The following is a 23,667-nucleotide window of genomic DNA, read 5'->3' as shown; positions in this document are numbered from 1 at the left end:
AAAGGACACATTATTCAGTTATTCTGTTTATTTGAAAGAAAAAATATAATTCTCTTTTCACCTTCAGTACCCTGACCGGTAACACAAACAACACACAGAAACATCATACATGAGAAAACACTTATAAAATGAAACTTAAAATGAGCTTTTTACAAAAAAACAAAAACACCAGTAACAATAGCATCACGTACACTCACGCAGATCTTTAAGGATCACTTCATCGCAAGATGAGATAAAAAGGAGGACGAGCGTCCTGTCCGTATCTAAGCTGCACATACACACATCAGCTTGTGCCTCATTCAGACCCAAAACACTTCTTTGTCATACATGAACTGGTGTCGTATTAACTGAAATAGCTTACCAACAGAGAGCCAGCCAACCAGCAACAAGCTCACGATGAAACTTCAGAGTAAGTACATACCGAAAAAATAACATTTGTTACAAAATACAAATTAATACTGTATAGAAATAGGAGTCACCAAATCCTATAATGTAATACAATACACATGAACCCATTGAAGTGCATTTGATTTAACTTGCATGATTAGCACAATCACTCGCACGGTTTTTGCATCACCAAAGTGCACACATCACAACATGTTCAGAGCCGGATAGCATGATTGATAAATGCAGCGTCTGTAAAATGTGTTTGGGAATATGTAGCTGATGTACTGCATTATGTGTTGAAATGAGATCAAACGGCTTGAATGACCCGGAAATTGATGCTGTGTGCAAACTGAGAGGAAATGTATTGGATGTGGTGCTGCTCGTGATGTTGCCGTTACAATCGAGCACTCAACAAGACAACAGCACTTCTAAAAAGCAGTTGTTAGTCTCTTACTTATAATACAAATCGATGATCTTCCTTTCAGAGTGCATCTCTCTCCGCTCTGACTGAACTCAGCCGGGATGTCCGCAGAGAAGCAGTGCTCATGTTGCAATAATGTAACCAACTGGGGTCCATACATCCGTCTCATTCGGAGACAGAAACGGCCCCTTTAAGCGTCCATAGTATGAGCCCTTCCACAATGTGTTGTCACCAGGATGGATGTCCACTGGAGATAAACAAAATCCACACGTTTCACTGCTTCTGCAAATCCGTCTAAGTGCCTTGGACAGAGCTGATGTCGAAGAAGAGGCACAGCTGATGATCCAGATCGGTCCTCCGAGCTGTCCTAGGTTCAAAAGTGCAGCATTGAGGTCCTTTGGCACCTAATTCATCAAGGAGTACAGTATCTGATGTCTGAATCCTTTATGCTCCTTGTGGGCCCAGCTGCGTTTGTTGTCCAAGGGAATGTAAAGAATGTGTCCGTAAGATGATTTGGAGGAACCTGTAGCTTTAAAATACCTCGTTCATTTACAGTCTGCAGATTGTCGTTCTCTTAGGAGCGATTCTCTCGATGCAGAAGGGAAGATCTGTAAAAGAGAACACAGATTATGCTCCGTTATTATGTTCCTTCATTTGATATGTTATTGTTGAAGTGTGTGTGTGTGTGTGTGTGTGTGTGTGTGTGTGTTTGTGTTTGTGGACACCCACCTGAGAGACCTACGACTGTCTTTCTCCATGTGGTTCTCGGGTCCTTCACTCTCGTACGAGGCCAGGTGCAGCTCTGCAGCCAAGAAATGAGACCAGTTAGATTTGTTCTCCCACTGTGTAACTGCACATAACAGATTTATATACGCGATTGGATGAATGCGGACAAGATCGCATACTGACCGTCTTCGCTGAAGACAGGCGTGGTGACGAGGTACTGGAGGATCCGGCGGTCTCTGTCGAACGGACAGATCACCTGACGCCAAACCAGGAACTCGCTCACCTGCTTTGCAAGCTCCCAAAGTTTCTGTTGAGACACAACAGAAACTTTATTGACACTGACACCGAATTCAACCAAATACATCCGGTTGCAAAATACAAAAAGCAAAACCTTGAGATCATAATGCACAACAAAAAGAACATCTCAGAGAGGCAAGATGTATTGTTATTCTTAGCCACAAGGGGGTGCTATTACACCACGTGAAAACCTTTATTATGACTGTGTGGCAGTTACATTATTTCACAGTGAATTATCAAATCTTACTGTGTTTTAAATATTAACAATCGAAGCACAGATCAACCAGATTGAATAAAATACTGTCATTTTAAAACAAATCTCCTAAATTGTGGACTGACCTCAAAGTTGATGTGCCCGTTGGTCAGCCTGCTGGCACAGCCTTCGTTCAGGAAGTAGATGTCTTTAATGAGGAGACTGAAGAAAGGAATCACGATCTGGAGGAAAGAGACGACCGCAAGTTTATATCGAACTTTCTACACTTTGGGACACTAGTTAATTTTTGTTGTGTTTTCCTGTGTGCTCTCTCACCTTCTCCTGGCTGCTGTTTGCAGGTCTCGGACCTCTGGGTGGCGCCGCGGAGCGCAGTGCGGTAGTTGCTGAAGTTACTGGAGGGATCCATCTGGTGCTGAGTGATGTCACACGGAGAAAACATTGATCAAACACATGCATGCAGGCACAACGTTTGCACACTTAGAGCTGTGGATCCTCTTTTTTTCTTACCTCCAGGATTTCAAACTTGTCGGTGTTGACTTTACTCCAGGTTTTCCTCAGTCTGGCAACAGGACTCATGTTCATCCCGGCTGAAAGACAGAGAAAGTATGAGTATACAGAGACAGACCAAAGATAATAAGCAGACTGGACTGCCTTAGGCCTCCACTAACTCAGTTTCTACTTCAGCCTAGCCTAAACTCCAGCTGGCACTATATTTGTTGACGTTATTGAATTTGTAGTTCGCTGTTCGACAAGGAACTGGTGGGAACTACAATTTAACTGCAGTTTCAAAAACAAGCTGTGACAAAGTGGTTTGTGAAATCAAGAATAATGCCGATTACTGATTTAAGTAGAAGTAATTTACAGCTCGTTCATAAATATCTAGCACCTGCAGAGCTGCGACCATTAGTCAACTAATCGATTAGTTGATTTCATTTTGTCAGGCAAATATTTCAGAAAATGCTGTTTTCAGTCTCAAATTTGGAGATTTCCTGCTTTTCTCTGTTTTATATCACATTAAACTGAATATCTTTGGGTTTTGGACTTTGAGAAACTGGGATGGACTTTTTTCCATATTTTCTAAGCTATGTTGGCTGCTTTTAATTATCTGTTGGTGAAAAGTGAGCTTCTGTACGTTTACTGTCATATACTCACTTATGATGGCCATGAGAGAGTTGAAGTTGCCGATGTTGAAACACTCCTGAGCCACATCAATGAAGAACTCTATGATCCGTGCTCGGTGTTTCTTCTTCACTGGCTGTAATGACAGAGAACACAAGAGAACGTGAATCAAAGACGCCTCCATATCACCGGCCCAAATGGCCGACTGGAGCTGCGCGTTTCGTGAAAAGTGAAACCCGCCAATGAACGACAACAGCTTTAGTGTTTGTACAACAGGGAGAGACCTAGAGATTTCTGAACGGTTCCTTTAAGAACAACGTACCATACAGATCTCCGTGGCCACCAGGAAACTCAGCCTGTTGAACCAGTTGATGTAGGCCTCCAGGTTGCTTGTTTTGCGCTTCCGGAAGAAACCCTTTAAAGAAACGGAGGGAGAGGACATGGTGAAAACACAAGCATGGAAAGGATCATTTGTTTTGTACCACGCTTCTGTCAGGGTTTCATTATTTCTAAGGACAAGGAACTGTGATCCTGTTCGTTAGGACCAAATTCAACGCCATGAATGAAATTCCACTCAAGTCTTGTTTTTTACTTTGAATTAATTCATCTGGGTAATAAATGAAGAAAAAAACATTACTCATGGTACTCTTACTCTGGAGCTTTTACCTCTCTCTGGTTTTAATACACATACAAATGCATTTACTGAGCTAACTCTATCCGCCGAGGAAGACCAAGAAGATGCAGATGAAAGCTTTGGCAAAAGCTAGTAAGTAGACCTTGAGCTAAGGTTATGTTTTTTTGGCATTTTGAGCATGTTGTAAATTCCATAACAAATTCTGATTATGGTATTCTGCATCATAATTTCCTCAACATTATCCAATAAATAATATTATGGAGCAGACTGCTGACAGCCGCCCTGCACTCTGTGACGTTCCTGCTTTTGTTTTCATCTCATTTTCATCTGCGTTTGGGCCTTTATGCTTTTCTGAGAGACACACGGTGGAGAACATTTTTGCCCGGGGCACTTTTTATATAAATAAACATTAGAAAGGCGGCGTATAAATAAACTTGACTTGATCGTGATGATGTAATCCCGCACATTTATGCCTCTATTAAATACTTACACAACAACCGGCAGCCCACTCCACTCCAAACTTCCCCTTTATACTTCAGGACCCCTTACGCTGACTCAAACGGCTCTTTTATACAAAGTGGGTCTTATGTAACTAACGCAGCGCCGGTGAGCAGTGAGATGCAGCTTGGTCACAAACAGCGGCTGAAAGCTTGTTCCCTGCAGCACTGATTGAGAGTGACCCTTCAGCTGACTCACAGGACCACTCGGCAGAGAAAGAGCCCTTCAGATACACTTAGACGTACGCAGAATGGCTCTTTCATACTGTGTTTGATGCATGTTCAAGAGCTATGTCATTTCTTTTATAATTAAATCCCAAAATCTGCCAGCAGGATCTTTCATGTGGCTTCTAAAGCAAATTAACTTGAACTGAAACAGACCACAAAATACACTCAAAGACACCCAAAACGAAGACACTTGATGTGCATTATGAAAATAATACAGGAAGACCTAAAATGACTACAATCTGGTGATTTCTATATCACTTCTTTGATGTTGATAATTATAAAGTCATGTTGCAGTTTTCTTAAGATATCTTTACACAGAGAGCTGAAGCTGTTAGATCCATCTATCTGGAAAGAGTTAGTTTATAATGCATGTTTTTGTGAAGTCATCCATTGAATCTCCAAGTACAAAGACACCTTTAATAATTTCACAAATCCTTTGAATCAGTGACATTAAATACTAGATGGAAATAGATAGTAATAATAGAGTTAAAAGAGTGGAGAGGTCAGTGTTATGCTTAATGTTTCATTTTCTGCGTCGTGATCGGGATAATGCAAAACCGAAAGTAAAAATGGTACCTTATGGTTCTCCAGAGGATCCTTCATGGCGAATGTCTGGATGAACTCCTCGGGGCCGATAAAACTCAGTCTGTCCTGAAGGCAGAAAACGGGGAGAAAACTGTCAGGAGAATAATAAAAGCAATATATAAGAGGAACATGATCAAGGAGAAAGGGAGATGAATGAGAATTCTTCTTTTTTTATATATATAAATAAGAAAAAAGAGACACTGACAACTAAACCAGGGGATGATGATGAAAATATTACATTTGTGTGCTGTAAGTACAGCTATAACTTTAATAAAGGCTCAATACAAAAAACTACTTCTTCAAAATGTGCCCTAAAAAGTGGTTTAACACATGACTGAAAGCAATTTATCTTCGTATAAAATGACACTATTATTAAACGCTCTATATGCAACAGACCCCACAAAGGGGCTGATGGGGAAACAATAAAGAAATAATGATCGTAAAACGAAAATTCAATAAGTCAACACATGAGCGGGACACATAAAGAAAAGAAGTCTATAAATATGTGTTCTTAATCATTGTTTTTACCACCAAAATAATAAATGCACTAAATTTAAATGAGTTACTGTAAAGTCAAAAACACATTTGCCTCCGAAGCTCACAACAGATGGTTACACGGAGACATATTACTCCAAACCTCTTCTTACCAGTTCAATGTGTGTGAGCTGCTGTGCAATGATGAAGGGGTCGTCACACACGGTCATTACGTCGCTCCGCTGACCCGAGGCCTGTTTGCTTTTCAGGGAAGCGGGCCGCTCCGTCGCCACGGCGTTGAGCGCGGCGACGGCCTCCTCGTACTGGCCGAGGGCAGAGAGGCGTTTGATGAGCCGCTGGGTCATCTGCTGCATGGCTCGCCAGGAGTACTGGAAGTAAGACACAATGATATATTATTAGATATAATACTCAAAACAGGAAACTTGGACAAACACGGGAATCACTACGACATGACACATGACAAGATCTTTGCAGATTACTTCATGAAGTCTGGAAACCAGGCTGCTGGAGTTACACAGATCCCTCTCTGCGTTTCTGCCCATTGGCTCTTTGTTTAAAAATTGTTCCAAAAACTACAGCAGATTAGACACTGACCTCGTCCCCTCGGGCCACGTGCTGCGTCATGTCCTTGAGGCAGCGCATCATCCTCTCGTCCCTGAAGTCGTAGGGAAACGTCTCCGTCCACTCGGTCAGCAGCTGCACCAGTTTGGGCGCCACCTCGCGGAAACGGATCTAAAAACACATCGCATGGCGTGTTAAAGTGGGAATAGGAGCGCTTTTTGCTTTAAACTATCATTATAAAGTAAGTGTTGTTCGCACAATGTGATGGCAGTGGAATCGCCATTTAGATTGCATCCTGGGTACGATCTCCTGGGAACACAAAGGCTCCGTTTACGTGCACAAAGCCGTGGAAAACCAAAGTTTGTGATGGGAAACCATTTTCCGATAAAAGTAGCTAACACTAGCTTAGCTCCAAAGGTTGCCATGATGACATCATATGCTCGTGTGAGAGACCCGAAACTGCCGGCAGAAGAATATGATGCGATCCTGTTTGTGACAGTGGCACCAACAATAACAACACCTGCAAACGCTAGAAGGGAGAAAAGTTGAAATGTTGTCTATTGTTACTTTAAGTGTCGCTGATGTAGACATTATAAAATTGGATATAATCTGTCTTGAGGCAAAACTCTTTAAACGGCACAAAGCAGCCACTGTAGTTTGTCTGTCGCACACAATGTGCTGCTATTATTTGTTTGTTTACACTATTGCTCCCATAAAATGTGTTCCCTGTCATTTTTATTTCCCTTATGTCACTGTGAGTCCTCTCTATCTGTCTGGAATTTCTTTGCTTATGAAATAGTAGATAAATATTTCTCCAGAAATAGAATTACAGAGATTTGTGTGTGTGGGTGAGAGTGTGACGATGATATGGTGGGTGCGAGTTTATGTGGGAGAGAAAGAGAGAAATGAAGAGAAATAATAGCTGTGTGTGTGTGTGTGTGTGTGTGTGTGTGTGTGTGTGTGTGTGTGTGTGTGTGTGTGTGTGTGTGTGTGTGTGTGTGTGTGTGTGTGTGCGTGTGTGTGTGTGTAGGTCTGCCCACCTTATCCAGCAGGGCGTCTCCGGACCGCTGCTGCTCCACACACAGGTGACAAACCCTCGTCATGAGCTCGTACGGGTGCAGGAAGAGGCGTGAACTCAGCAGGAAGGTGAACACATACGACCTCTGATGATGGTGAAGAAACAAAACAGCTCTCAGGACGAGAAACACAGATAGTCTGTTCACAAAGAACAGTATTCAGAGCAATCTACTGGCACTTACATCAGGGTAGTAGTCAACTGTGGGCACCAGGTGCTGGATCAACGCATCAAGGGATGCTGAAACCAAACTGTTGTCATGGTAACACATCTCCCCATAGCTGGCGGTGACGCCGTGTCCGAACCGTCGGCCTTTTGCCGCGACCGAGTTGTTACGAGAAGACTGCTCGCTGCCGCTGCTGCTGCTGGTGTGACGGTAGGCGCGTCCTGGACAGGAAGTGCTGTGCTGCGGCGAGGTGTACGGGTTCTCTGAAACCGCGCAGCTGCTGTTGAAACGTTGCTCCTTGGCGGTGACAGAGGAGACGGAGGAGCTGCGGTAGGAACTGTGAGGCTGCGGTATGTCGTAGGGGTTCTCTGTGGAGGAGTAGGCGCCGTTGTAGACGTTTTCATTCGCGGGCTTCGGGGCGGTGCCGTTGCGGTACGGGCTGTGAGGCTGAGGGTGGTTGTTGTTGTTGTTGCCGTAAGCTGCGCAGGAGCTGAACTTTCCAGCATACGGGGTTGTGGGAGGCATGGCGACCTGTAGCAAAGACACGAGGAGGACGTTAGAACGGGACAATGTGGATAAAAGTATTTCATTTTAGGATTGAAATCGATCACGATATCAATCAATCGAGTATTTCACATGAACATATCAAATTCTATAGAAAGGTCATTTCATGAGGCCTCAGATTTACCTCTGGGAACCACTAATACCAGAGGAATTAAAGGGGTAGCAGCCCTACAGTAGCACATTTACCTTTCATCACATCGCTCACCCCTAAGGCGTGAAAGTAGTAGGAACGTTCCCTGAATGAATTCAGACTGATTTATAATTCATTATTGTTTTTTTAAAAGAGCAAAAACCAAACCATTAGCACGTCTTATGGTTAAGCATGAGGCTTTTTCTCTACATTAAGTATTCAAACATTAATATTCACTGCTGTTTGTGACCATCTTTCAGTCAACACTCTACTTTCCTGACTACATATGTCTCCTGTGGTTTACACTATGAAACAACCCCCCTCGCTCCCTGGGAATGTGGTTGATGTTTGAGCCGCGTCACTCCACATGTTGTGAAAATATATGTTTGAGCAACTCGATCACACAAAGCAGAGATTTAGAAGCCTGTCTGTGAAAGTAATTACACTAAATCACATAATTTTACCCCTCCTCTGTTTACCGTTTTGGCGCTGAACTGTTGAAAGATACCTCCTTGTGAAATCCACTTTCCACAAAAGTTATTGGTCGGTAAAGTTTTATTTTACAAATAGGCTTTCAAACACACTTTCCCCCCACTGGCTCCTGCTTTATTGTTATCACATTCTTGGAGCTTTTCACCATCAGGGCGGCAGAAGGGGAAAAAAATAGGCCAACAGATGGATGATCTCCAGACAGCAATGATTTTTGCCTTAATGGTGTAGATAATTGGATTTGAGGAAGGTAAGCTGATCCCAGATCACCACCAAGGCGTGCTTTAACTCTGGAGCCATCTTTATCCTGCTACTGTCGTCTGTCTAGGAACCACATGCCAGCGTAAATCGAGCCGCACGCACACACAAATGTCCCACACAGTTGCGTGTACACTGTGCCAGAAAACAAAACCCTGCAGGAATCCGGCAGACTTTTGTTTGTTCATCGCAGCGCCGACAGAGGAGTGTCTGCCTGGGCCAACATCTTACACACCCATGTCCACCGTGGCGCCTAGCCCCACGTCGGTATAATCCAAACATACACACATGTCACACATAAACAAATGATGGCTTGAGCGACACACACACACACACTCTTGTGTACCATAGCGCCTGGCACCATGCCAGTGTAAGCCAGTCCCGTGCCAGCCTGTCTTCTGAACTCTGTGATCTCTGCCTTCTGTTTTCCTTCTAACTCAGTTAAAAGATTACACTGGCTTTACCTTCCTGAAGCTACAATATAGTATTATCTGGAAAAGCTCCGGTGGTCAAGTTGATAAGGCATCTAGTGAGTAATCTTTACTCCATCTGGATGCAGTTTTTCTTCCTTTCAAGCTTCTGTTTGCACTGAAAGGTGACCTTACACAACTGGGAAAACTAAAAATTTGAAACCAATCTTGGGTTTTTCCAGACTGACTTCCTGAAAAGTTGACCCTTTGGATAGTTTGTGGCTTCCGTGCTGCAGCACTGAAATTGTACTCTCTCTAAATCATAGGTTGGACTCTGTATGGGCTCCTTAATGATGGTGTTGGGAGCATAATTTCATATTGAAAGCATTGTTTAAATTCTGTTGTTTGTAAACTTCAGAAAAATTGCAGCCTTGCAAAAGAGATTTAATGTAGTAATAGAAATACAGGAACATGTACATTGTACTGACAAAACTTCAAAGACGCAGTTCTGTACTGAACTTTTTAAAATATAGCATTGCTTGCTTTATAGTGCATTTTCCCTTTAACTGGCATCTGTTCCGTAATGTGACACAACAGAGAATATCTCCTGTCTTGACACACTACAGACTGTCGTGTCTGGTGCCTGAAATGTCATAACCTGGTTCATCAAAAGGTTAAAACTAATTGAATGTTTGATGGAGCTGCAGGCAAATATCATCTGCTAATGGATTTAAACCAAAGAAATGTGTCCAAACCGCTTCAAAAAGACATCATTTGGGGGGCCGAATGAATGTGAATATTGGACTGTATGTGAGGCTTCCTTTGTCGGGTTTTTAATGTATGTTTGAAAGCATTTTATTTTTTTTACCCTTCACTGAAATAATTGATTTGAAGGAAGTGCATTTGTTTTGCAGCTGGACTCCCTCTTGAGACTAACTTTACTCCAATGGGTTCCAAAAAACAACCAAAATATTTCAACCTAACTCAGACACACACAATGTGGTTTTATAAAGAAAGGTACACCCAGCTATGCTGAGGCCAGTTATAACAGGAAGGGGAGAACGAGCCTAGGGGGGGAGGTCTTCAACAATGGAGGTATTATCTCTCCTGTCATGGCATTAACAACCGCACAAAGACCCCCAGGAAGAGATCACAGCAGATCACAGCAGATCAGACGCACACAGCAGCTTTCACACACTCTGCTTGCCATCGTCAGGCCGTATGACGCCTGGGCTGGGATCATTTTCACATCAGTCAAACCGCTATAAAGCAGCTTTCCTCATTCTTCTGTAAGGTGTGAACTGTTATTTTTATTATTATATCCCGACAGACATCATCTGCTGTAAGGTCATGTGCCATATATCCGCGCTTCTATTTGCCAAGTGCAATAATGGTACAATTATCTATCTTTGTGACTTTGGTAAAGGAGCATATCGAAACTCACGTATGGACATAAGCAGATATAACTGCACGAGGCTCAAGGACCTTAAGCAGCTCTCATTTAGAGCAAAGGGGAATACAGGGATAGATGCTAATATTTTTAAGCACCAAGCCCCTAACTTTGGTGGCCAAAGTACATTTTTGGTGGCACAAATATACATTTATTTTTAAACAATAGCACTGAAACACTGAACGCGATATTAGATGCGTCATATTCTAGCCACTTAAACTCCCGCTTCTTAAACTCAACATTTTCGCTGCCGTTTAGTTTTAGTTTTTTTAGTTTCTGGTTCTTGTGTAAGGATTGTGCTAGCAGTTTGAGTAGGCTTAGTAAACCCATGCTTCAGTAGCCCCAAAATATCGGTAGCTAGCCGGTAACAATTAATGTTTTCGTAGAATGACGTCTCTGAAAAATGTTGAACTAAGAAGTACGAATAAATCCGGATGTTTGTGGAACTGTAACGTTGCATTGATCGCAGTATGGGGATTTCTTTCCAACTCAACCTTTATTTAGACGGGTAATCTCATTGAGACATGCGGAGTTGGTGTCAATTTGGGGCCACCTCCAGGGGATAATTAGTGGAACCACAGAGAAACTCTTTGTGGCCACATGCCATGGTTAATGCCGAATACATGGAATACACACGCGGTAAAGATAGCAGTATAATCATGCATCATAGTATGTGAGCACTCTGCAGCTAACTTAATTAGTCTAAATTGTCCTTATTCAAAGCTAACTGACTGTATGTACTCACTGACCTAATATCAGCCCGTGCTGAAACCCCCTGATGCTTAACCACAACAGGAGCTGAAAGAGAAGATTTGTTTGCAAAGACTCTAATCAAATGTGATACCTTTAAGCAGAGCTTGGAGCTAGAAAACACATTCAACAGAGTTCAGCATGCACGTAACATAGGCTAACACAATGTGGACACATGGCGTGAGAGAAAAGCACCTGATAAGAGGACCTTTAAAACAATTTATGAGAGGGGTGAAAGGCCAAAGCAATGCAACGCTATCTTTGCTCTACTTTGTACCTTATGTACTTTGACACTAATAAGTTACAGCAGGTAAGGCGTGTGTGAGCAAGACAAGCGCTGAGGGGAAACCCTTCACAGTCAGCCTTATTTGCAACAATAAAAGAGGTTAAAGTCCTCGACATTGCTCGTATCACTTACTCGTGGCTTTGTCAAAGCTGCACATGTCCAAGAGTTAACCCTGTAAACAGCAGTACCATAGAAAAGCAAAGAAAGTCTTTCTCTGGAAGAAGGGCTCGCCTGCTGTCGTTTAATGGATTTCACTCTCAAACTTTAATTTGTTACTTCCTGTAAAAGGACAAATAAGATACATCTATGATGCCTCAATTAGTAGTCTTATCTTCTTTTTGTGAAGAAGTACCTCTGAAACCTTTGAATACTATGCATCAGACCTGACTAATTCGCCACATCTTGTCGGTATCTTTGAATCATGCTAATACAAGTAGCTAGTGTATCCCACAATGTTACCTTTCACCTAGCACCACATTGCACAGATTCTGCTGTTGAAAGTACAGTTGGCACTTGGCAGTGGTGAATTTGATGTAACCCTCTTTGTATTATTGTACAAATTTTCAGGATGAATGTGGCATAGGAACCTTAGTGATTTCCTGTGCAGGAAAACTCCTGAATATGCTGCAATACAAAATCAGGGGCAAAGCAGGGATCTAAAAATAAATCTATGATTATAAATCCTTTTTCTTTCTACCACGAGGGCATTCTAACACTGGATACTTTGAGTTTGGGGGTCTCACAGGGGCAGAAACAAGCAACTCTGACTTAAATCTAGATCTGAAACAATGAATTGATCCACAGAAAATGCATTTTTCAAGCAAAAATACCAACATTACTAAATATGAAGCTTTTCTTTGTCTTATGTGACTAGTAATTGAATATTTGGGATTCTGGGCTGTTGGTTTTCTGACATTTTTAGACCAAACGATCAATCCATATATAAAAGAGATTTCCAGATTAATAAATAATAAAAATAATTGTCGACACAATAAATGCACTTGTCCATCTCTTCTTCTGTATTTAATAACACATGCAAAAACAGCTGAATAAAAGCATCGGCCGAGATGTTATTTTGTGCTAGTTGGCTGTCCAAACATAGAACCTGCATTCGTCTCTGTGTACCCACAATCCCCTGTGTTTTGGGGTTGTTGTCCTTCACTCTGTAAGACCTAAGAATGTAATATAAACAATCTGTATCACAGTTATCATTTTTGAGGTCTGAGACTTTAAGCATCATCATCACCAGACCAAACTGCGCAGAACTCAAACAAACCGCTCAACCCACACTGGAGTAGTCGTACGGGTCAGGTGAGCACACTGACCACTTGCAGCTGCAACTAAATCTGATCTCAGATTGGCTGGAGAGATAGATGAAATACAATTCACCCACTGCTGGCCCTGTTTTTATCTTTTATTCCCCCACACATGGGATTCAAGCACGCATTTCCTCGTGTGTAGGCTCCACACACACCCACAGGGTTACGAGTCCCACACAAGCACGCACACACCTGTCCCTCGTATGATCTGGTAGGCTAGTACAGTATTAACCTAGTGTCAGAAAGGATAAAGACCCATTATCTCATCTGCTGCTGGGATATAATAACCCTAAGCTTGTGAAAAGGGTTTTCTCTCTCTCTCTCTCACACACACACACACACACACACACACACACACACACACACACACACACACACACATTTTCTATTGTTTATAAACCTACATATCTCACACATTACTGCCTCACAGCACACACATTTCACATTAGGATTAAAGTTGGAAAGGGTAACTTCAAGGAGGTAAAACAACTGATTTTAGATCAGAAGCACAAAATGTTGCTTGTGTTCCTCATTAAATAAGTTAAACTATTTAATTTGAGGTTTATTTAAGCAGTAAACTTGCAATGTAAGGGAACATTGAGGCATCCATTTCAGCAGGTTAGGGGACCATTGGTTTATATAGAAGTGTGCAGAGGGAATGAGGCTGTTTAAAGTCGGTTTGGCCACAAGTACACACGCTTTCTCTCATTCTTTTCCCTACAGACGCATACACAATCTGTTATTCTCTCTCTCTCTCTCTCTCTCTCTCTCTCTCTCTCTCTCTCTCTCTCTCTCTCTCTCTCTCTCTCTCTCATCTCTCTCTCTACTACACACACACACACACACACACACACACACACACACACACACACAAACACACATACACCAGGCAACCATGCCTGGTCTACATTATGGGTTTCTGACTGAGTCATAACACAGTAAAAGTAAAAGCTGACTGTGAAAAAGCCATGCTGTGTAACCACAATCCCATCACAGGTGCTGGTGAGTAACGTTTGTGTGTGTCTGACAGCCAGCCTAATTATAAACTCACATGGGTGGTAAACAATAACAACAACAAGTGTAGCTAGGAGGAGGAAAATAGAAATGAGGGTATGTGTGGGGGGGTGTTGGTATTGGTTTTTCAAATATCACAAGACTGAACAAAACACTTTTGAGTTAACATGATTTTCTGACTATAAAGTTTTATTTTAGGAAATTAAGTTTGTTAAAGCCACGACATAAACCGTTAATATTCATAATCTGGGGGGATTTAGTGATGCTAAACGCATGAATGTAATTAAATAAAAGCTTGTAAAAATAATGTTGTGACTATAAACGTTTATTTTGTAAAGTAAAATGTCTTGCTATGTCCCTATTAAACGCTTTCAGGAGTTACATACCCGATTGCATTCAGTAGCAAAAAGAAAATTCGACCATGAAGCTTAATTCCAACAAAAACTAAAGTGTATAGGTTGTATAAATAACCCCATCATCCACATCCCAAACAACTTACCTCTGTTGCAGCTCAATGTCCGAATGCAATCTCTTTCACCGGCAGAAACAGTTAAAAAGCGAAGAAGAAGACTATCCAAACTGTTCGTAAACTCCGCTGTTTGGGATAAACCTGCACGGTGTGTAACACACAGATAAGTCTTTCAGCAGTGTGTCTGCACCGTGCTCTCCTCCATTGTGTCTCCGCTCTTGATACTTGAGTGAATTTTGAACCAGCAGCGCCGTAATGAGCCTCAAAGCGAGGCGTATTCAAATGACTTGCATAGAGCCGGGAAAATCGACCAATCGCTGCACGGGGGCGGGTACCTCTAGGGGCGGCGCGGGCCAATAGAGGAGGAGGAGCCGAAAAATCGAAATCTCCGGTGATTCTGATTGGCTGACTCGCCTGTCCGTCGAGTTCTTTCTTTTCAACAGCAGCCAGGGGCCGCGAATGTTTTTGTAGGAGAGCTGAAATATGGAAGGTGTAAGGTTTCCTCAAGAATGTGTGTGTAGCCTGTGTGGTTGTAAATTGGTCTCAGTTACTTAAAGATCAAAAGTTTGTAACAGTATAAGTTTCGTAGCTTTTTTTTATAACGTTTTATCTGGCAAATAATGTCATTAAACACTGTCAGTGAGATTTACTAGATTTTAGATTTTTTTTACTAGAATAAGAGAATTAGCAAGTTTATGTATTAGCTATTGTATTGTTAGAAAGATTATAGTTGTGAATTAAACAGTGTTCAAGCGTAGTCTTGGAAGCATAGCATTGCATATTGTAGCCTTGTTTTGCATAGACCTTTCAGACATTTTGATAGGCTTATGTCATAGGAAAAGCACAGGTGTAACTTTAATGATAGCGTAATTCCATTTAGGGGAATGTGTTGTGCATATTGGCAGTGTCATCAGTTTCACCAATGCTTTTTCTCCTATAACAAGTAAAAATATTTGCTATTAAAAAGGTAATTTGATACAAATCATTACTGCTAACAATTTTAGTTTTTTCCTTTATTCATTTCAGCACTGTAATAAAATCAGATTGCAGTTGGCGTCTTCAAACAGCCGTGATATAGGTCATTTAAAAGACAAAAGAAGCTGCATTCATTCATGTATTTATTTGGCCACTAGGGGGCAGCTGAACAAATTAAAAGCGCATCTGACAAATTATTGTCTCAGTTGTTATGACGAACATGTTAGCAAACAAGTGTCTGTTCACACATCCAGCAGACACGGAGCAAAATGTGCGTTCATTTTGAGTCATATTTCTGGTCACCTGACTATATTTAAATATTTTATATGATTTGTTTTTCAGCTCTTTTGGTTTCCAAGAAAAATATCTAAGTTTTTAGCTGCTAAATGCTTTGCTGTGTTCACCAGCCAGTCGCTAACTTTGTCTTTATGTTATCTGATTGTGGTAAAGTAGCATTCAGGCTTATCAGAGCTTTATGGCTGAAAACAACTATCTGTTGCCATAGAAAAGGATATTGGTGAGAGAGCAGAGTCTGCGGGCTGGAGAACCAAAATAATGAGCTGAAAGTCACTACAATGCTCCATAGAATATAACTGAGAAAAACTGGGTGATCATTTTGTGTGGGTGTCACACTTAAATCGGCCCCTTTCATATAATGCAGTTATTTGGATGATTGTTAATATACAATATTTTGGTAAGTTCAGCTTTATTTATTTTTGTTAAAGCTGTGTTATACAGTAATTATAGGGTACACCATGTGTTGTTAGTTGTGTGTGTTTTGGTAGAAGCTCCAACATCCAAGATTTCAGTTCCCATATCATACTATGACTCATACCACTTTTACATACAAATGTTTGTGTGTAAAGGTAGTGAACACACTCTCAAACTCAATTTTGGTCATTCCTACCAGACTGTTGCTCACAGGTAATTATACCTGGTGATAACCATTCTCGCAAGACCTAGATCTAATGGTAAACCATTAAATTGTACCTTGAGTAAATCTGTAAACACAGTTATTGACTATCAGCTGTAGTTTCTGTATTCGACACAGGGAGCAAGAAGAACAAAGTGGTAATTTACAGGATGTTCTTTTATTTACAGAAACTGCATTAATTGCATGTTGTTCCATTAACTTAATTTTTTTCAAGAAAAAGAAAGAAAAATAGTGTTGATGACAGGGATTTTCTTGATATCCGATGGGGTTCAGAAAGGATTTAACTAAATGTTGGATAAATTACTCCACCCATAACACAAAGTTATCCTTAAATTGAAGTGAAAACAAGAAGATTTTCTTAATTAGGTTTTCATGTAACAACAGGAATATGTACAGTGACTCCTGTTCGACTTGCGTACAGTCTTTCCGTCCTATTTGGGTCTTTTTAGGCATCGGCAGGGTTAAAACAGGTGTAGGAGCAAAATTCATTTTCACCATGTTTGGGTATATAAACATACTTCATCTCTTTCTCTAAATGTTTAGAGTATACTCTAAATATATAAACTATGCTCCCTCCAACAGTCTAATTTTCTCTAAAATATGGTAATTAAAGAGAGGTGTGTGCTCACCATACCCACCCCCTCAGCTGCCACTGCACCGCTGCCATCCATCTCAACACAGTCCAATCCTTTTCATTGCATAATCATCAATTTACATAATCACAACGTTTGATTTACAGCAAGGCTGGGCCCTGACGTTGTGGGCGGCACTCATTTTTTGATCACTGACGCCTCTTACATTCTGACACATCACTGTTCAGGCAAGAATAGCTGATCTCTGTGTCTTACAGGCTGCAGGGTTTTCTCATTTCAAAAACCCAACTCCTACAACCGGCACCCAAGCGCACAGCTTCCGGCTGCGTAGTACGCCCATGCACGGATACACACACGCACGCCGACCACACGCATCTCCTTCTGGTGATACTTGACCGTGGCGAGGCTCAGTGAGGACCCCCATGAGATTTGGCTCTTCGATTGGCTGCTTAACGCCCACGACCACCAGAGCGCTGTTGAGGAAGACTTCCCGTCAGAGATCGAGGATGTCAGTGTAAATAAGATTAGCCTCAACTGTCACCATGACGTTAACACCACCACCATTACCAAAATATTCTTTTAATGGATGTGTTCGACATACAGTTACTTCCTCAGTACAGTTGGCAGCCGTTCACCGCCCTATATGTCTCTTTCTCTTAAATGAAGCCAACATGTTCAAGAAGTGTCCCTTAAGACTGTTGGTAAGCATTTATCATTGTATAGTAGAGGGACATCACATTTTCTCGGGCTTAAAATGGTTCCCAAACATAACTAAAGAGAGACTGTAATGACTTAATTGTCTTAAAACAAGAGATAAGTAGTGTCCTGCAGGATTTAAACATAGGACGCTTGGTTCCAGAGGCTTAATTGGTTAAATGAAAAGGTGGTTTAATTGAGTTTAGGTTTCTGATTCTTGTCTGCCCACATTGTCCAGCTAGAAGAACTCACAAATAACTCATCTGTGTTGCTGTGTTAATGGACAGAGCTGAGGCACAGGCGTTTAGTATAAAGGTCACTTTGTTTAAGACTTCTGTACTTACGGAAACTGCACCAGAGAACGACTCATCATCTTGCCTACGCGCCTCACATACAAGATAATGCCGATGTTTCTGATTTCCACACTATTTATTCAAACTACTCAAACAGATACTGAAAGCATCATCAGGAAACAAAGAAAGTAGGAGTCTTGCCCTTGATTTTTAGTTGCCATGCCAGCATACACTGTCAGGCAAAGGTTTCCTGGTCAAATCTGATGCAATGCAATTGTAAATTCACTGTGAATAACCTAAAATTAGAAAACAAGTAAGGAACGGGCGTAGTTTAAATGAGACATGTTTGTGACTTTAATTATATTGGTGATGGTGCCCTGCCTTGTCTTCATAAGCAGATTTAAGTGCTTGGCAATAAATTCAGCAGATAGTAGTACATTTAGTATGACACTCAATAGTCATCATGGGAGGAACTGAGCAATGAAAGACTGTTACAGTGGTGGAAGAAGTATTCAGATCCTTTACTTGAGTAAAAGTACCAAAACATTAAGCTCAAAATATTCCATTACAAGTAAAAGTCCTACATTCAATTTAAAGTACACATTTCAAAGACAAATGGCCTCCATAATATTATTAACTATTGGACATTATTAGATTGTTAATATTGTTGTATCAAGTAGCAATTTACTGTGGCAAAGTGCTAATAACATTATTAATGTTCTTAACCTTTTGTAATATATTGGATAATTGTACTTTTTTGTACGTCATACAGTTATTCCACTGCTTTAATCTGTAGAGATGCATTATTTTAAATCTTTATCACATGTTTTTTAATGCAAAATCTTAATCTGAAAAGTAACTAAAACTGTAAAATAAATGTAGTGGAAAAAAAATACATTATTTCCTTTATAAATATAGTATAGTATACAGTAGCATTAAATGGAAAAACTCAATTAAAGTACGAGTACGTCAAAATTACATAATAATAATAATAATAATAATAATAATAATAATAATAATAATATAATAATAATAATAATAATAATAATAATAATACATTTTATTTGGAGGCGCCTTTCAAGACCCCCAAGGATACAGAGCTTCTTTCAGCTAATTGTTTTGGTTTTCTGGTCTGCAACTTTAGCGCTTTGGTTCACTCTCACTGCTCTCAAAGCATAATCTTTGGCCGCAACAGGCAGCTGTTATTAGCGAAAAACCTATAAATGCTAAGCTCTAACGCTACCTGATCAGATATATAAAGTTAGCAACTAGCTAGTGGAGCAGGTTTAGTTGAGATGATGTGAAAGAGGATTCATAAGTGGCGTTGTCTTAAACTGCCGTACATTGAATGTTTCTAATATTTTGTTGCATTTATGTAGTTCAGTTTGCATGTTGAATCTTTGAACCCCAGTTGCACAATATCATTCTCTTTACTTCCAACTCTACTGTATAAAATAAAAAGGTCACAAAGCTGTGACTTCAGAGCATTCACAATAAGTACGTTACTTAAAGTTAACCACGATGGCAAAAAACATTGTTCAAAAGCTTCTGACTGGCAGCGTGTTTTGGATTTCCAGGAAATGGTGACGAAAAACAAATGATGTCAGCCGCCGCCAGCAGCAGCAGAAACAGACGTATAGTGCTGTAGTGAGTGTGGGTGGGATTACACAGTGACAGCATTACAGTTCGGGAAAGGGGGGATAAGAAGGGGGGAGTACCCAAGAATCGGGGGAGGGGAGGGGTTTGGGTATAATGGCGTTGGGGCAGAGGGGTGGGAGGCTTTTGTGGTGACAATCTATTCTCTGAGGAATGCATACACTTGCATATTGTAAAAGTTAAAGAGAAAAAAGAATCCAGCTGCATAACAACAAATCAAATGCTCTTGGTGTCCTTTTACATTTAAACATGCGTGGAGGACCTGAAGCGAGAGACATGCATGAGATATCAGGAGGGGGATGAGGGATGAGGGGGGGGGGGGGGGGGGGGGCAACGGGTGACTCACAGGCTTCCAGTAAGAGGTCTGACTCAGCTACTGGAAGCCCCCTGACCCTGCCTGGAGACAACAAGTGCCTAATAATCAGTCCATTTTATTTTATAGGTAATTCAATATGGAAACTAAGCAAGGGAATATGTATGCTATACAGCTGTCACTACTTTCACTTTTTTTGGGTTAAGGGTGAAGATGTGTTTTATAGATAATGAATAAGGCACAGTGTCACTGGGGGACGACAACCTCAGACAGATGTGACACTTCTTTCAGCCGAGGCAACAGGCTTCAGTTAAGGATGCTTTGATCCTTCCTCATCACTTCTTTCACACTATTCCCCATTCATGTGTGTGCTTGTTGTTTCATTCAGTCACTCAAACTGCTCGGCAGTTTCTTTGATGCATCTTTCTGTTAAACCTCGTTCCCTGTGATTTGTGTTGCTATAGCGACATTAAGACGAGAGAAAGGTTGTCACTTTCACCCACGGCAACAGCAGCCATGTAATGACAGGAACTGCTTATCAAATGCTCCATTATGACTGAGTCAGGTTTGGCAGACAGCTGATCTGTGTGGAGTATGCCAACTTTTATAGTATTTGAAAACATTCCTTTCTTTTTTGCTGTGTATTCTAACAGGGTGAATGCTTGTGTTTGATTACGTAATTGATGACTAAGGTTTGAACGTCAACCGTCATCTGTGTGTGCTTTTCTCCTGCTGTTAAGAACAGAAGCAAACACAAGAAAAGGCATCAAATCAAAGTACTTTGGAAAGACTATTGTTGTCTCCTGGATATATTCCCATAAAACTAAAAGAGGACACATAATTCAATTCATGCAATCGCACACTTAATGAGAATCAACTTTCCACTTGGCTCAAGTTACTTGAACTAAAACATATGTGTCGAAGTAGATTGCAAAATTGAAGGAAAAAAATTGGTCTTGGCTGCACTCTGGGTGAAACCGTAAACACGCAAACTCCCGTTCCTCATCCTCTTCTTCCTCATCCTTCTGCAGTTTTGACCCCTCCACCTCTTCGTGGGACCGCAGTGATAGTGTCTGGTTGATGGATGATCGTTGGACAGAGGGCCTGTTTCCTGGATGTGCCCTTAACTTCCATGTCACACACACAGATATCCTCTGAGGATGGGAGGTATACACACACACACACACACACACACACACACACACACACACACACACACACACACACACACACACACACACACATGCACATACATGACCCACATTCACACCCACTACCCTTTACATTCCCTTTGTATATATACCCTTACATACATTATACTGACCTACATCTGCTTTACATTAAAGACAAGAGACAACGCTTTTTAAAAAATATTTAAAATGTATTTTTCTTTTTAATTTCTATGTCACACACCTTTTTTAAGAGCCTGACACCTCTGTGCATCCATTTGCAATATTTGAAGTCATATTACAGTACAGTGAACATATAACATGATAAGTACGTGTGAAATGTAGGTGCAGGTCAACCATTTCACCCAAAGGCTAAATCCTCTGCCAAAAACTACACACTGGTTTCCAACTAACCCATGAAAAGCATATGAATCACAACACAGAACATTCCAGAGTTCACCTCAGTCATACTGTGTCGGGTCTCTCTTTTGAAGAAAGACAATTTGTTCATCTTTGGTGACTTATTATGGCTCTGCGCCGTGGCCGTCTGTCTGTCCGATGTCCTTGTCTCAGGAACGTCTTGAGAAGATTTTGCACAAACGTCCACTTGGACTTAAACACTGGATGAAATTATTAAAAGGTGGTGATCAAAGAATCTTTCCTAGTTATGGGATGTTGGGTGATCACAGCCAGTAAGTGACACTAAAATTACTAATTTCAAAACTTTCAACGGAAAATTCAGTTGTTTGTTCTGTTTGTTGTTTTGTTCACAGCTCTGACTTGCACTTCTTTGGAAACTTGAACCGTCATGTGCAGGTGAAATTTACAAAACAGTCCCTGCATGGACAGAATTTTTGTAATATCAGGAAAAGCTTTTTTGTTTTTAAAGATATTCATAACCACATATCATATCCAGTATCACTCCTCCGTCTCCTTGCCTCTCTAGGTCTCATTTATCCGTCCTCTAATGACACTATTTACTGTCTCATTAAAGCTGACAACCCATGAAAAGTAAATATTTAAAAGGAGTCAGTGAAACACATATTCATATTCATGTTACTGTTTTTTAAAGACACAGTGTAGGAACTCTTGTCTTTCTTTCAGCTCTATATCTGTATGATGTGCCCACTCTGCTGCTTCCCAATCCGCCCATTAAAGCGTTAAACCCAAGAGATGTCTGAGGTGGGATGTGAGCTGCCCACGCACTAAAAACAAAAGTAAAGATACATCTGGAAGCGAGCGCAGTCTGTGAGTGTTTTGATTTACTTCTGTAATTCCACTGAAGCTCCGGTGGTTTTTACTGTAAACCACTCCTACACTGTCTGCAGATGTGGCACTGGATTTAGTGGGAGGGAATTTATGTTTTGCTACACGTCCAAACCAAATTGGATTCTTTCTAAGGAATTCTGTTGGTGTTTTCAAAGCACACTGACTTCTACTCTTTACAAAGGTTGATCAATCACTCCGGATGATACGAGACAATTCAAAATGCAGCAAAACTTGTTTTTCCTCTTTCAATCCTTCACAATGACTAAAACTATGCACTCATTAGTGGTGTAAACACTATAATCTGAAGACATCCTGCAGACATACAATGACTGATCAATCCTGTTGGTTTAGAGAATTCTCAGAGTGCAACAAAGCCTGATGCAAGGAAACAGAAGAAAGACATGTTTTCTATCTTTGAGTAATTAGCAGTGGCGGTGCATAAGGCTCTAAAATAGGAACTCACACTCATCTATGATTTAAAGTACAAGAGGGGAAAAATCATCAAAATTCTATACTAGGAAAGAAGTATCTGAAGAAGTCATCACGTCCAACTGGTTAAATGTAGGTCAGTGAAACAGCTTTTGTTTAATCAGAAGAACTTGCCACAAGTTACAGTGTTTTTTAAGAGCATACCTGGTCATGTAAACTTTGATTTCAGGCGCAGTCAAAGTACATTTTACAATACAGATGGTCTATTTGTAAAAGTGCAGTGACTTAACGTATAATAATATAATAATAATGTTTTGTTGTACGGGGGCCGTGGGAGATATTATTGGTTTACGTGCGGTGTTCATGATCATTGCTAATCCAGACTACATTTCAAACATAGTCAACAGTTTAATGCTCGTATCATAAAGCTCATGCAAACATTAACACTTCTATGACCTCATTATTTTCCAAAATAGTGGAATTTGACCTCTAAACCTGTGTAGTTTTCCTTGTTGTTCTTGCATTATGTTTCTCTAACCTCATAACCTGTTGTGGATTATTTCATGTAATGGATTCAGAAGTGGGCAGAGTTGTCTTTTGTTGATTTTCCCGTCTGTTTCGACAGCACCCTGGCCAATAAAAACAAAAACTAATGAAAAAACAAACATAGTTTCTTATTCCTGTAAATTGCACTTAAATTGGTTTGGCTTATTTGAAGCTATTGTACTGCGCTTAAAATAATTTCACCTATTTGAAGCTAATGTACTTGCATGATTCTTGTTGTTCGGAGTTGTAT

The 23,667-nt window shown here is 40.8% G+C and overlaps 1 protein-coding gene across 1 annotated transcript; it reads right to left on the bottom strand.

Moving 5' to 3' along the window:
• Positions 1–13: 13 nt before the first annotated feature.
• Positions 14–14,784, bottom strand: LOC115016399 (ras-GEF domain-containing family member 1B-B-like). The gene is given in 15 exon segments (XM_029444110.1): positions 14–1,416; positions 1,538–1,610; positions 1,718–1,841; positions 2,171–2,266; positions 2,361–2,381; positions 2,383–2,457; positions 2,553–2,632; positions 3,198–3,300; positions 3,487–3,579; positions 5,100–5,174; positions 5,756–5,971; positions 6,198–6,335; positions 7,205–7,327; positions 7,424–7,936; positions 14,575–14,784. Coding segments are annotated over 14 exon segments (1,758 nt in total). The 5' UTR covers positions 7,931–7,936; positions 14,575–14,784; the 3' UTR covers positions 14–1,382.
• Between the last annotated feature and the right edge of the window lie 8,883 nt (positions 14,785–23,667).

The sequence above is a fragment of the Cottoperca gobio genome, chromosome 12, assembly GCF_900634415.1.
Source record: "Cottoperca gobio chromosome 12, fCotGob3.1, whole genome shotgun sequence".
In the NCBI taxonomy this organism is placed as follows: Eukaryota; Metazoa; Chordata; class Actinopteri; order Perciformes; family Bovichtidae; genus Cottoperca; species Cottoperca gobio.
This window is presented reverse-complemented; position numbering and strand designations above follow the sequence as displayed.